The following is a 14,005-nucleotide window of genomic DNA, read 5'->3' as shown; positions in this document are numbered from 1 at the left end:
AGTGGCCAGATTGTCGACTCAAACCTACCACTTTGGGGATTCGTCTGATTGAGCTGGAACTTAGCTACACAAAATGGAATTTACTCCTTCCCGAACCAGGTAAGTAGATAGATTGCTCTCTTAAAGGCTGATTCCGGGGCTTGAACGATGTGGCGCCACACATCTTCTCATGGCCTGAGAGGTGTCCACACATAGTAGGATTATGTTGTATTGTTCATTAGAGGGATCAGTGGTACTTAAGGAGTTAGATGTAATTACAGGGGAAAAACAGTAAATTGGCTCAGCTGTACTTACGAGTATCTGTAAAGGGTTATCGTACGATTAATTGGTTATATCCGATGGATACAGAAATATATCTGTGGTGAGAAGAGTGCAACGGTCGGTTTTTAGTGGAATGCTTGGTAGTCAGCAGATGATGGATCTTGTGGCTAAAGAGTTTAGTCAGTTGTGTTCACATACCGTTAAAGCTTCGAGCCATAGGTCCATATGGTCTCATTGGTAACTCAATGAATTCAAGTTGAGAATCAGTTTTTGGGTCAGTTTGAAGTGTTCAAATTGACAAGAGAAAGTTCGATTATATATGATATGATTGAACTAGTCAACTATATATGATATAGTTGACATGATGTATGAGATACATTAATTGGAGGAAAATGATATAAATATGATTTATATCTAGTAGATGAGAAAAGGACTATGGTTTATATGTTGCATTTGATGTGATATTAAACTATAGGTAATAAATATAATATGATTATATTTATTTTTTTAATTTAACAATTATGGGATAATTGTTTGCAGTATTTTTTCCGTAACTGAATGAGATAGTGAGAGGTTGCATTCAGTTTTCGTAACTGAAGGATAAAATGAAAATGGTTTTCATTTTGCAAGAGATTAGATATTCACTCACTGATTGAGTACAATGCCTATTGCCTAGCAAATCGAGAACATACATAACTCCTCAAAGTTTACTAAACGATCGTGTACACGTGCGCATTTCCTAAACGATCGCATAGAATTACCTAAACAATTGTCTAGCTTTTTCTAAGCGATCGCGCACCCGAGCGTTTTACTAAATGATCGTCTATACGATCAGTCCTAGTTTACTACACAATCATGTACCTTTACCTAAACAATCAAGCATCCGTCTATAAGATAAACTTCCGATATCTCCCACTTGCTTGGTCGTGGTAAATGATCATTCCTTCCTTCTTCCCTCTACCAAATCCAACAGAGCCCACACCTCCCAGATTCTCACTCTGAGAATACCGAGGTTTCTGAGTGGTGGTGTCCTCTCTTGTTACCTTGTTTGTGAGGAGTCCGTTCGTGGGTAGATGACAGCGAGATTTGGTGGACGATTTCATGGACGATCTCAACGACAACGAGATTTGCTTCCTTTGACGAGAGCGAGATTTCTACGAAGAAGAGTTCTTCAACTGGTATGTAACTTGTTTCTTTGTTGTTAAAAGTTCAAAGCATGCTGTAATTTATTGTTAATGCATAACTAGTATATTTGATTGTGAATGCGGTATTTTTGTCACTATGAGTTTGGAACGATCTTGCTTCCGCTCAGAGGTACTCTTTGATAAGAGTTCCTTCAGATAGCTTGTCACCGTGAGTACTTTCTGAATGAAGCAACTTCTACTAATTAGGAAAATAATTTTCCTTTTATCTCACGAGTACAATAAAACTTCCAATAACCTCCCACTCAATCGGTTATTAGAGAAAAGAATTAATTACCATATAATTAATATATTATAAATAAATATGATAACCAACTTATCATATTATATTTATAACCTATAATTTTAATATTTCATCTCATGAAACAAATAAACCATAGTTCTTTTTCTATTTTATGGTACTTAATGTAAATCATATTTACATTAATTCCTCCAAATAATGTATCTAATACATCACACCAATTATATCATATATAATTGTATTTCCTCTTGTTAATTTGAACACTTCAAACTAACCCCAAAATCTGATTCTCAACTTGAACTCATTGAGGTACCAAGGGGACCTTATGGACCTGTAGCTTGAAGCTCTAATGGTACGTGAATAACTGACTAAACTTTTTAGTCATGAGATCTACCATTCGTTAACTATCGGGCACTCCACTAAAGATCGGCAGTTGCACTCTTCTCACTACAGATATATTTCTGTGTCCATATTAACCAATCAACAGTGCGATAACTCTTCACAAATCGCTCGTAAGTACAGTTGGGCCAATCTACTGTTTTTCCCCTATAGGTACATCCAATCCCTTAAGTACCACTGATTCCTCTAATGAACAATAAGTTATAGTCTTACTATGGCTGGGTCCTCTCTTCCAAAGAGAGGGTGTGGCCATTATGTTCAAGACCCGAAATTAGCCTTTAAGGGAGCGATTTATCTACTTACCTCTACTTCGGGGAATGAGTGAATTCCATCTTGTGTAACTGAGTTCCCAGTTCCCCAAAAAGGTATGCTTGTTGAGTTGGCAATCTGGACATTCTTACCCATACTAATCAAAGAACTGCCCTCATGGGTAGGAGTTCCCAAAACACTCAGGATTAAGATCATATCACCTATGATCGTTTTATTGAGATGTAAGTCTCAATTAACAACGGCTTATATAAAGAGACTAATCATCTCGTGGTCCGGTCTTATACAAATTCTTTGTATAGGACACCCCTGCTCGCATGTCACAACACTTATAAACATCTACAAAGTGGGTCGTATCCGTAGTGTTACCAGGATAAGGTATCCCTCCTTTATCATTATACTACAGATCATTTAGGTTATTACTTAAGGCATGATCCACTTGTATGTATCACATATATGCTTAAGGTTACATATAATAACCAGGGATCTTAGTTTATTGGATATGAGTAAATGCAAATAAAATAACATTTATTTTATTTATAAACAATGTGTACAAATTGTTTACAAACTATGAGACTCCGGGAGAATTAGGACACCAATCCCAATAACCTTCAATGCAATTACGGACATAAAAAACACACATAGTAAAGACAAACATACAAGAAATTGAGTCGTTAGTTCATGTCATACCCCCTCCTAGGTTTCACCTCTTACCCAAAAGCAGGCGTGAAGACAATAGATATTGCTCTCATGACATCCATTGGCCACTCTTACTAGTATCCTTTAAAACAATTAATTTCGCAGTGGAAAACTTAATGAAATAAATGAAATTGTAACTTTGTTTAGGAAACAAGTTTACACGTTTTAAACTATGTTTTACAACAGTAGCCTCATCCCGACTACAAACTTTACTCTAGTAATTATTCTATCTTGTGGCAGACCTCGACCACTTCTTGCAACCCGGACTCTTCTTCTACCTGCAAGGAAAACATAAAAATAAAGCATGAGCTTTAAATCCCAGTGAATGGAATCATAATTCTATAAGTCTATTTCAACTTATAAACATCATAACATGAGGTTACTACGCAAACCTCCATCTTGAATGAAGCTTTTCACAAACCTACATATTCACACGGTAAATAGTTAACATTTCATATTTATAACATTCATAAACTTATGTGCACATAATTCTCCCTCTCATGGACTCAGAAGCTAGGCCATTCGGCCCTCTGACCATCTCATGCAAGGTTCCTCCCACAGGCTCAGGAACTAGACTTCTCGGTCCCCTGACCATCCTGTGAGATTCTATCTCAGGCTTAGGAGTTAGGTTCGTTGACCCCCTGACTATCCCAATCCCATGCTCTNGAACTAGACTTCTTGGTCCTCTGACCATCCTATGCTATTCTATCTCGGGCTTAAAAGCTAGGTTCGTTGACCCCCTGACTATCCCAATCCCATGCTCTCCTCATGGTAACAAACATTCATTCATAACAATAGCATATTAATTTAGAATATGCTAAAAGACTAAAATAAGAAACCACTCACAGTGATCTGTTGGGATTGCTCTTCCTTCCTAGTTCCCCGGTTTCCCTTGGCCTCCTGTTGAATCCTATTTCAGATTCATTTTGGAGCTTAGTTTTCTCATCATTTAGAATCATATCTCAAGATATTTCCTTCTACAAATATGTTAAGAAATGTCTTAACTAGCTTATCTTAAAGTTTGGCCCTGAGATTCACTCTTAAGAGTTCGAAGTCTCAAGTTTTCTCTATTTGGCTCGACTGTCTCCTTACTGGTGAGCATTTCTTGGTTCCCTTTAAATTTGATAGCCTTAACCTTAGAATTTTCTCATAGCAGCCCTCATACTAAAACTACATTCAATTTAAAAGCTTTTGGTCTAAGAATCACTTGATTTGCACGAGTAGTTTGGAAGAACTCCTCGTTTGAACCTAGCACTGTCGTCTGTCCGTACAGTCTGCACCGCCCAGCGTCCTTGCTTTGATCAACGCACGGATCAACACACTTTTCCTTTGTTCAATGCAAGGTTTCCTCTTAATTACTCTCAACTACTCCTCTTAGGTGATCTCTCGAAATGGAAACGTTTTTTATGAATTGAAGTGAAGCCCCTTGCCCTATTTATAGACGTTCATCCTTCACCTTGTCTTGACACCTCCAGCTTGCAGCATGCCCAGGCGTTCCCTTTTTAAGCTGCCAACGCCCAATCTTGCCACCACCAGCTTGAAGTGTCTGCCTCTTTTTCCTCCAGCTCAACCTAACTGATTTGCATGCCTTCTCCTTCGCCCAACTCAAATTGCATGGTCTTCAGGCATCCCCTTTGATTGCCATATGTCTAGTTAGTTCTTTTCAGCCCACAGCTCTCATATATCCTTGGCTCGTAGTACATCGTATAGCTCGGCCGTTACCGCATGACTTATCGTTTAGTAAACTCTCGCTGTCACTCATTACCAACGATCTTGCTGTCACTCATCATGTAACATCTACCCATCGCATAGCAACTACGCCTCATTGCATAGCTCCATCGTCTAGTGATTTCTCGCTGTCACTAATCACCTAACAATCTCGCTATCGCTCATCATTCAGCGCATAGCCTATCGCATAGCTCATTGTTTAGTGATCTCTCACTGTCACTTATCACTTAACAATTTCTCTGTCGCTCATCGCATACCTCTCGCTGTTAAGGATTTCGTTGTCGCTCATCATGTAGCACTGATGCCTATCGTCTAACGCCCATCGTCTAGCGCGTCCGCTTATCGTGTAGCGCCATAGTCTAGCGTCTGCGTCTATCGCGCAACGCCCATCGTCTAATGCTTCACCTATCGTGTAGCGCCATCGTCTAACGCTTGCGTCTATCGTCTAGCTCTTGTACCTAACGCATCGTCTAGTGTCTACCCTTATCGTCTAGTGCCCGAGCTCATCGTTTAGCACTATCATCTAGTGCTATCGTCTAGCGCTTATATTGATCGTGCAGTGCTATCGCCTATCCTATAGTGCTATCGTCTAATGCATCGTTTAGTGTCGCCTGTAGCTACACGATTGTCCATGCACACAACACTTCAACCGACTCTGTCGCATGTAAGCTAAGCTCCAACATTTGGTTGTTGCATGCCTTGCCCAATGCCTGGCTTATCTTCACTCGGCCACATTTGGCTTTCTGGGCTTAATAACTTCTAAAACCTTAGCCTCATTAGGTGCCCCATGCGTTAATGTTAACACCAAACACATGGTTTTCTTTTCACTTCACACTTAGCCAAATTTCACTAATTACAGCTCAACTCAAAGTTACTCAACAAACTTATTCAAACACTTAGAATTTTCCTTTCCTTCAACATAGGATTTAACTTATACTTAGTTAATTCCTTTAATTACTTGTTTAAGTAGGAAAATTGAGATCCAAGTTTCACAGTTCATCAATCCTATATGCTTGTGTTAGAATTTGAATCAAAGAATGAAAATCACAAAGAAACAGAAACATCCAATAAAAAATTCATAACAAACCTCAAAGAATTCGAGAAAATCCCTACAAACCTAAAAAACCAAAGTCGTGACCTTCAACCATTCATCACATCTAACTCACAATGCCAAGATACACAATTACAACTCAAAATGAAAGGAAATCTCATGAATTTTGGCCTGGAATGACCAAAATCGAGCAACATGCTCTCTAAGACGGCCTAACTCTCCGTCCCTTTACCTAATTTAGAAAGAACATATTTATACCATAGTCGCAATGTTGCAACGCTAAGGGTAGTGTTGCGACGCTCTTGTCGATTTAGCCCTCGAGCGTTGAGGTAGAGTTGCAACTCTGGTGCAACGCTGTGTTGCGACAAGGCGTTGGTGGCACTCTGTTTATCTTCGCAGCATTGCGACGTTGCCCTGTTTCCATGCATACTGCCTTCCAACGTCACACGAGAGCGTTAGGTGAGGGTTTCAATGCTCTGGTCATGGGTATTTTAGACTTTTCTCCTCCTTTGGAGCCCGGATGCTCAAATTACCTCTAAATTTCTTCAAATTGACCCTGTTTAACTCCAACTACTCGGTTCTACCTCTTTGGTGCTCAATACCTATAAAATAGCATAATTAACATAAAAAATTCATCAATGAGTCAAAATTAAGCTAGGAATTATAACTCTTTTTTAAAGCTAACAATGACACAAGTTATCTCTATTAGTATGTTATCAGTGATAGAAGCTATCATCAATAATCACGATATAAGTGATATTAGTAATATCGATGATAGAACTTAGGTGATATCCATATATTTATGATATCAATAATATAAAAGTCGATTCCATTTGATGAAAATCTATTATTGATAGCCACTGTTAAAAGTTGTCAGCGATAGCTACTGATAGAAGCTATATATCATTGATAGAAACTCTCATTGATATCTGTATATCAGTGATACGCCTTAGGTATATAGCAATTAAATGAATGATATTAATGATATTGGTGATATGACTTAGATAGAGATATCAGTGATAGTTACTTATAGAGCTCTCATTGATAGACTTCTATCACTTATAACTTTAAACGTTAATCTTTAAAAGTTGATAGTTTCTTTGAAAGTTGTTAATTACGTATCAAAGTCTATTATTGATAACCACTGATAACTTTAAGTGTTAATATTTCAAGTTTGATTCCAGTTGATGAAAGTGTATCAATGATAGCCACTGATAATTGATAGGTAATACTTCAAGTGTTACTATGTCATATTTCTCAAATTGAAAGTTATCATTGATAGCAGCTATCAGTGATAACTTTCAATTTGAGAAATCTGGAAGAAAAAACACAATATAGTGGGCTGCACGAGGACTTTTTAGTCATTTACCAATATGGCTATCACTGATAGCTACTATCGGTGATATCTGTTGCTAATTTGTCCTAATATGTTTATCCTATATCTTTTATATTTTAGGCATAATTGTTATTTGTGCAACCAACTCTATTTTTTAAACGAAAATTACCTTTTCAGTCTTCGAATTTTTAAGAATAAGGTATTTGGTCCCTAAAAAGTTACATTTTGAAAACTGATGAACCAAGCACACCTAACATTCAAAACTCGAAGTCTAAAAAGGTAATGTCACTTAGTTTTTTGTATTTTATCTCTGAGTAACATTTTGATCAATTTTCGTCTTTATATATCTACTTTTTAAATAGAAATGTTTATATTACAAATATAATAATTAGACTTCTAAAATTATGTCACATGGGTAAAAAGCTTTCAAATTTATACAGTTTTGATTCTAATAGATCCACGTGAACTTATTAGACATATAATTAAAAATTAGCTAATAAATTATCAAACACAAAATTAAAAGTTTATAAACATTTTAAATGTAGAGTCAAAATTTTATTTTATATATTAAACGCTTTTAAAACTTTAAGGATTTTCAATACCCAATCCTAAACATAAATATCCTTAAATTTTGTGGATTGTATCAAACTCCAAACTTATAATTGTACAACTTAAAATTCTAAACTCTCATGACCATCCATTGGAATTTTATTTTAAAATCATACATGCATAATTTTCATAAGTTTGACAACAATTTTTTTTTCCATGAAACAAATGGATGGTTGTGAATTTTCATCTTCTCAGATTCTTTTAGTTTGATCGGCTTATTTGTGAAGAATTATATCATTGTTTGAGGCTAATTTGGCAGAATTTTGGGAGAATAATAAATTTGTTAAGTGATTTTGAGTTGACTTAGTTGAATTATGAGTTTTTTTCTTTTCCACCTTTAGTTTCAAATTTTAATGTTACAAAATTTAATGTTTTAAGTTATTTATTTTATTGTTTAATTTATTTTTTATTTTTTTATTTTGAAGTTTTTAATTTTAGGGTATTAAGTTTATACTCTTAATATGCCTTTAATTTGTAAATTATTAAGTTTACACTTTGTTCCGATAAAAGTTTGAATTTCATTCTTATTTTCATTTTTCTTCACTTTGTTTAACAAACATTGAGATATTAATCTGCTTCTGCAAATATTTATTTTTTTCATCAATTTCATTTTCTCAACAGTAGTATCAAAGATACTTTGATTTCTTTTCAACGGACTTTAAAGGAATCATATAAATATAATGATAAATTACTACCGGATAATCTAAATTGATTTGCTTATGAAAGTTTAGAATTTAATTCAGTACAATTATTAGTTTAAAATTTTAATTGATACGACTCCAAAGTTTGGAGAGTATAAATTGAATTTTCTCCAAATAACTTTATTCAATATTTCCAACGCAAGCAAGAGGATATGTTTTCCCCGGGAAACAAACAGAAAACTAACTCACCAACAAGCTGAAACCAATCACCTGTTCAAAAGAAGCCTAAACAACGTAATATTCATTACCAATATTTATCCCCAAGGACAAGAACAAGACTCCAAATTGTATATTTTTCTTCTCTAATTCTCCACCTTCACTTTGCAATGCTGTGGCACCTCCACTTTTCAATATACATAGCATAAAATAGTAGAAGACAACAAACTGAAATGCTGGATATAAATATAAGTGCACAGGGTACCTCCTGAGCTTTGATTGAATGATTTCTAAACAAATGGAGACTGAGATATCAATTATTTGCCTAAGAGCCATGTTGCAAAAATGAAGCTTTCAGGCTTGCTTGACTTCCACAATTCATTGATATTCAAGAGAAAGTAGAGCTCAATCATAAAGCTCCTCCACCAAGAAACTCTAGTTTCATGAGACAATATTCCTTGGAATTGCTGCATCATAAACTCGTTCTGTAGCTTTCTTTGCCTGGAATAGCAAAAATGAATACATTAGAAACCTCAAGTTCGGGAAATAAAGCAAAGTTGAGATTTGAGTTATGAATTGTACTTCTTGGTCCCAGTTGGTGCGGATGGTAATGGTTGCAAGAGAAAATGCTTGGACTAGGAGTGCAAACATGATGCCAAACCACAGCCCCTATTAAGGATCATTTACAATAGAAAAAAAAGTTTTAAAGAAGAATTCTGGAGTAAGAATTATGTTAGATTAGATTATCCAAAATGCTTCTGTACTTTGTCGTTTGTTTCAAATTTATCCTTATTCTTTCAGAAGTTGTTACCCTTATACCTTAACCTTTCATAAGCGTTTCAAAACAACCTTCGGAGTAGAAATCTTTTAAAATTTCAGATAGAAATTGGGACTTGAAATGGTGGGGCATTGAATTAAAATGAGAATTTGGATCACACCACACCTTTTTAGATCTCAATTTTCATCTGAAAACTTAAAACTATTTCTACTCCAAGGGTAGTTTTGGATTATATATAACAGGGGAAGAGTAATACTGCAACTTTTGAAAGAATAAGGGTATTTTTAAAACAAAAGAGCTAAGTTCATGATTATTTTGTATAATTTGGCTTAAGAATGAATGACATATGATCATTCATGATTATCGTTTTTACCTTGCCACCAAAGTGAAAAACAAAAGCAAGCAGAACTGCGGATGGAATTCCCACGATATAATATGATCCAAGATTGACATATGCACCAATCTTTTGCCACCCACATCCCCTAGCAATGCCTGCATTGTTTTTATGCACAAACAAGTAAAATGTGCCTGGTTAGACCACAAGGGTAAAAATATCTTCATGGAAACACCAAGTCAAGTAATAACAGGCGGTATACATGCAATCCCAAGTCTAACATTAACACAAAGCAGAGATTTAGCAGTAACCATGACAAAAGAGAGAGATTAAATTCATTTGGCTGCGTACCTATTTACCAAAATATGCATTAAAAGGTCTGATATCCTGTGAGTACTCCTTTGTAAATTTTTTATAATCCAACTCAACACAAGTGGTACTTTTTGTGTATGTTTTAATGGGAATACGCATCTCATCTTACTGCCTGACCAGAAAATGTCATCTAGACAACTTGTCTGTAGATTTTGGAATAGATGTTAATGGTAGAGACTAATCACAATCATTATGGATTGCATAATTATCAAAAGGGTAAATTTTAAACTCTAATGTCCATCAGGTAATGTTGGTTCAACTTCGACTTCAATTTTCATTCCAAGGCTAGTTGAAGTCGAATGAAATGAAACATATATAAAGAGAAAAAGTAAATATTTGTGGAATATGATAAAATGAAAACCTGAAAGCACACACTGAAGTCCTGAGAAAAATTCGGAAACTGCAACTATAGGAAGCATCTTTGCCAAGTATTCAGCCACTTCTCGTTCGTTGCTAAAAGCATAGCCCCAAACATTACGTATAAGAATGAAGAAAGTTCCAACCAGTAGCCCATGAATAGCGACCATTGTCATAACTACACACCCAGCTAGCTTTGCTGTTGCAGGATGGCCAGCTCCTAGTTCGTTTGAGACTCGCGTGCTTACAAAATGAAACAGAAACATATGAATCTCAGTTACATTTTTCTTCTTCTAAGAAGCACATATACGGATACAGACACGGATATGACATGACAAGACAAGAACATGACTACACAACATTTTTTAAAAATCTAGGACATGACACAGCAAGGATACATTTATTAAAATCTACATTTTTTAAAATATATATCATTTTTGTATCCGATGAAAATTCAAAGTAAATGGGTTGATGCATTTATATGCTTAAAAAATTAGTTTTATGTATTTTATACTAAAAAAATTATTATTGTTGTCATATATGTCTTTTTTATATCTATTCAATAAGTGTTCTATGCATTCTAATACATTTGTTGTACTAATAAGTGTATGATATGTGTCCAACAAATACCAGATTATCTAAGTGTCTGACACGTTTCGGATACAGACACACTAGCCAAACTAAAGTGTATGTGCTTTTTAGTTTGTCTTCTTTCCATTTTTGTCACAAATGACAAGTGCAAAGTTTTTAACTTTCCAAATTCAGGAGAGATGGAAGAACAGCATGCGAAAGTGATCATAGATGGGGTTCTTGGTAGAGACAGAGAGATTCTATTGAGAAATTGTATGAAATTTACCTTCCTACACCACTCATGCCAAATGAGATCGTCCAAATTACTGCAGCTGTAGTAAGGCTGGTAAAGAATATGTGTCAGTGCAGCTAGTGGTGGCTAGATAAGAAGAAAAAAGAACGTCTGTTAATTACCTAATTGAAAGCACTGATGTCTCTAATTTCGGATTTGGTAGAAGCCCAGATAAAAGAACAATCAACTCAAATGACCACATTTCCAAGCTGTTGAGAGAATTTTGTTAATCATTGTGAAACAAATTAATACATCTTTATGATGATGATAAAAAGGAGAAATAGTAAAGTGATAATTACCAAACCATGCAAGCTGAAGGAATTGCAAGTTTAAGGAAAGATGGGATGTTGTGAAAAGCCTGCACTGAAAAGCCAGTCCAAGACTTGGAACATGAAGAAGAATACTTAACATAAAGCATAGCTATGAACACATTGAACGAATAAGAGATGGAGTTGGCCATAGCCGCTCCTCGGAGTTCGAGTCCAACTTTGAATACCAGAATCCAACACATGGGGATGTGAAGCAAAACTGCTATTCCAGAACAAATCACCATTGGGAAAACAACGTTTTGGGTTTGTAAGAATCTGTTCAGACATTGAAGTAAACCATATGCAAAAACGCTTGGAATCATGCAAATAGCATATTTCCCAGCTTCTGCTGCAATTTCAGCATCTTGACCAAGTAATTTCAGAATTTCTCCAGTGTTAGCCCAGATAACTGCAAGAGGGATGCTCACGAGTATAAGAACAAACATTGCTCGCTGCATTTGAATTCCCAGCATATGATACTGCTTCGCTCCATAAGATTGGCCACAAAATGTATCCAGAGCACTAGCCATCCCCATCTATACATACATAGAAATTAAGACCATTTTAAGTAACATGACTGATTTTTAACTTAATAACTCAAATTGCATCATTCTCAATTTGCTAGTCTTAAATCGCCAACCTGCCCTGATGACTGATTCCATCTTAAAACACTGATTGACCCATAAGCTTATGATGAGAAGTAAAGTTAATATTATATCATCTAACAGCTAGATAATATTCAAACTAAGACCAATTTAAGTAAGATGACTAGTTTAGAAATCGAAGTGAATCATTCTGTATAAACCCATTATTGAATATTGAGCAAGACAATGAGTTTTTCTGGAGAAACAAACAGAAACCCAACTCACCAATAAGCTGAAACCAGTGACGGTTGCAAAAGAAGTGGCCATGGAAGCACCAGAGAGGGGCAATTCGCCGAGATGACCGACAAACATGACGGAAATCATCTGCAAACAATATTGTAAGAGGCTGACCAATATTAGCGGCCCAGCTAGCCATAGCTGCTTCTTTATTTCCTCCGCTACTTGTTGCCTTCTATGGTACTTATCATCGGCTCGTCTCTCGCCACTGAAATTCAAACCATCTCCAGAAATGTGAAGAAGGGGAGAGTTCAATGAGGAGCCGGTACCTTTCTCCATCATTTCTCTGCTTGCTGAGAAGTGCAAAGGGCTAGGCCTGGAGAGTACATATAAACACGTGAAGGAAGGGAGGCGTGGAAAATTTGGAGATGGCTTCCTACAATGTTGAATAATCATTGGTTGTTATTTTTATTTTTTATTTTTATTTTAAAACTTGGTTGGTTGTTATTTAATTGTTATTTTGTAAATGTGTGGAGAAGTCGTAACGGTATGCCTTTTTAGTACTTAATATAGGGTCAGAATTGGTTTAGATTAACTTTTCAAGTGTTTGTTTTTAAAAATAAATCATTTTATAAAAAATGAACTGTTTGACAATCACTCAAATAAATAGCTTTTAAAATATGATATTTTAAATAATTTTTACCAAAAAAGTTGAAATAATAATGTGTGTTCAAAAAATAGATTTTTCTCTGGTTAATCAAAACCATCATTTAATAGATTGTCTTTATAATTAACTTTTTGTCACTGGATTTTATTTAATTTTATGATAAAAGTCCCAAGTTTATATATTCACTATTTAGGCGAAGAGCCAAGAGCCAAGGAAGCTCGAGGTCTTCCTCCCAATTTACTCAAAGAGCTACAATTTTAATGAAATGGCAAAAAGATAAAGATGAAAAAACTATAGTAACAGAATTATCCCACGATTCACTCTCTCATGTAACAACTTTCTCCACTCATTATTGACTACATCATTTTGCGTATTTTGCCCTCCCCTTTGGTTTATTTATTTTTTGTATATACTCATGGAGTGTTGTCTCAAAAAACTCCAAAATTTTAGGGAAGGCATCTTCCCATGACTGTTCTTCAACCTGTGGTTCAGTGGCGTTCAATTCAATCAATACGTCATGTCCTTCCCCCTTCCCCCACACACGACTTTTATCATAGACTTCAGAGACACCTGAGACTTCATCAAACTTCTGTCTCCTTGCAAGTGCAGCTTCCATTCCCCTACTTGGAAGTCCATCTCAAATGGCCGCTTATCACATTCCACATGACTCAAGGTCATTAGCCATTGCACCCAAGAACTATGTTCGTATTGCCCGACAGTAAAGGATCAAATCATTTACAACAGTTAAAATTGATAAGGTAAGTACTACACCTTTGCAGATGTCCGTCTTTGGTATGGATTTGCCCGTGCCCAGCATAATTCTGTAGCTTGTAGTCGGTGAGCGTAGGATGTTGAA

The 14,005-nt window shown here is 35.7% G+C and overlaps 1 protein-coding gene across 2 annotated transcripts; it reads right to left on the bottom strand.

Moving 5' to 3' along the window:
- Window positions 1–8,587: 8,587 nt before the first annotated feature.
- LOC120071236 (protein DETOXIFICATION 16-like) lies at window positions 8,588–12,824 on the bottom strand. Of its 2 annotated transcripts, none has more exons than XM_039023384.1 (8): window positions 12,531–12,824; window positions 11,653–12,197; window positions 11,476–11,562; window positions 11,348–11,404; window positions 10,496–10,734; window positions 9,802–9,920; window positions 9,233–9,319; window positions 8,588–9,151 (listed from the first exon to the last, which is right to left on the bottom strand). In XM_039023384.1, exons 1-8 carry the CDS (start codon window positions 12,822–12,824, stop codon window positions 9,092–9,094), a joined length of 1,488 nt encoding a protein of 495 aa, XP_038879312.1. In that variant the 3' UTR covers window positions 8,588–9,091. The 2 variants fall into 2 exon arrangements, 1 of the variants encoding a protein (XP_038879312.1); XR_005480189.1 differs by lacking the exon at window positions 8,588–9,151 and adding an exon at window positions 10,114–10,277 and having other exon boundaries at window positions 9,297–9,319.
- Between the last annotated feature and the right edge of the window lie 1,181 nt (window positions 12,825–14,005).

The sequence above is a fragment of the Benincasa hispida genome, chromosome 2 (genome assembly GCF_009727055.1).
Source record: "Benincasa hispida cultivar B227 chromosome 2, ASM972705v1, whole genome shotgun sequence".
Taxonomy (NCBI): domain Eukaryota; kingdom Viridiplantae; phylum Streptophyta; class Magnoliopsida; order Cucurbitales; family Cucurbitaceae; genus Benincasa; species Benincasa hispida.
Note: the sequence above shows the minus strand (reverse complement) of the source record. Positions and strands in the feature narration are given on the sequence as shown.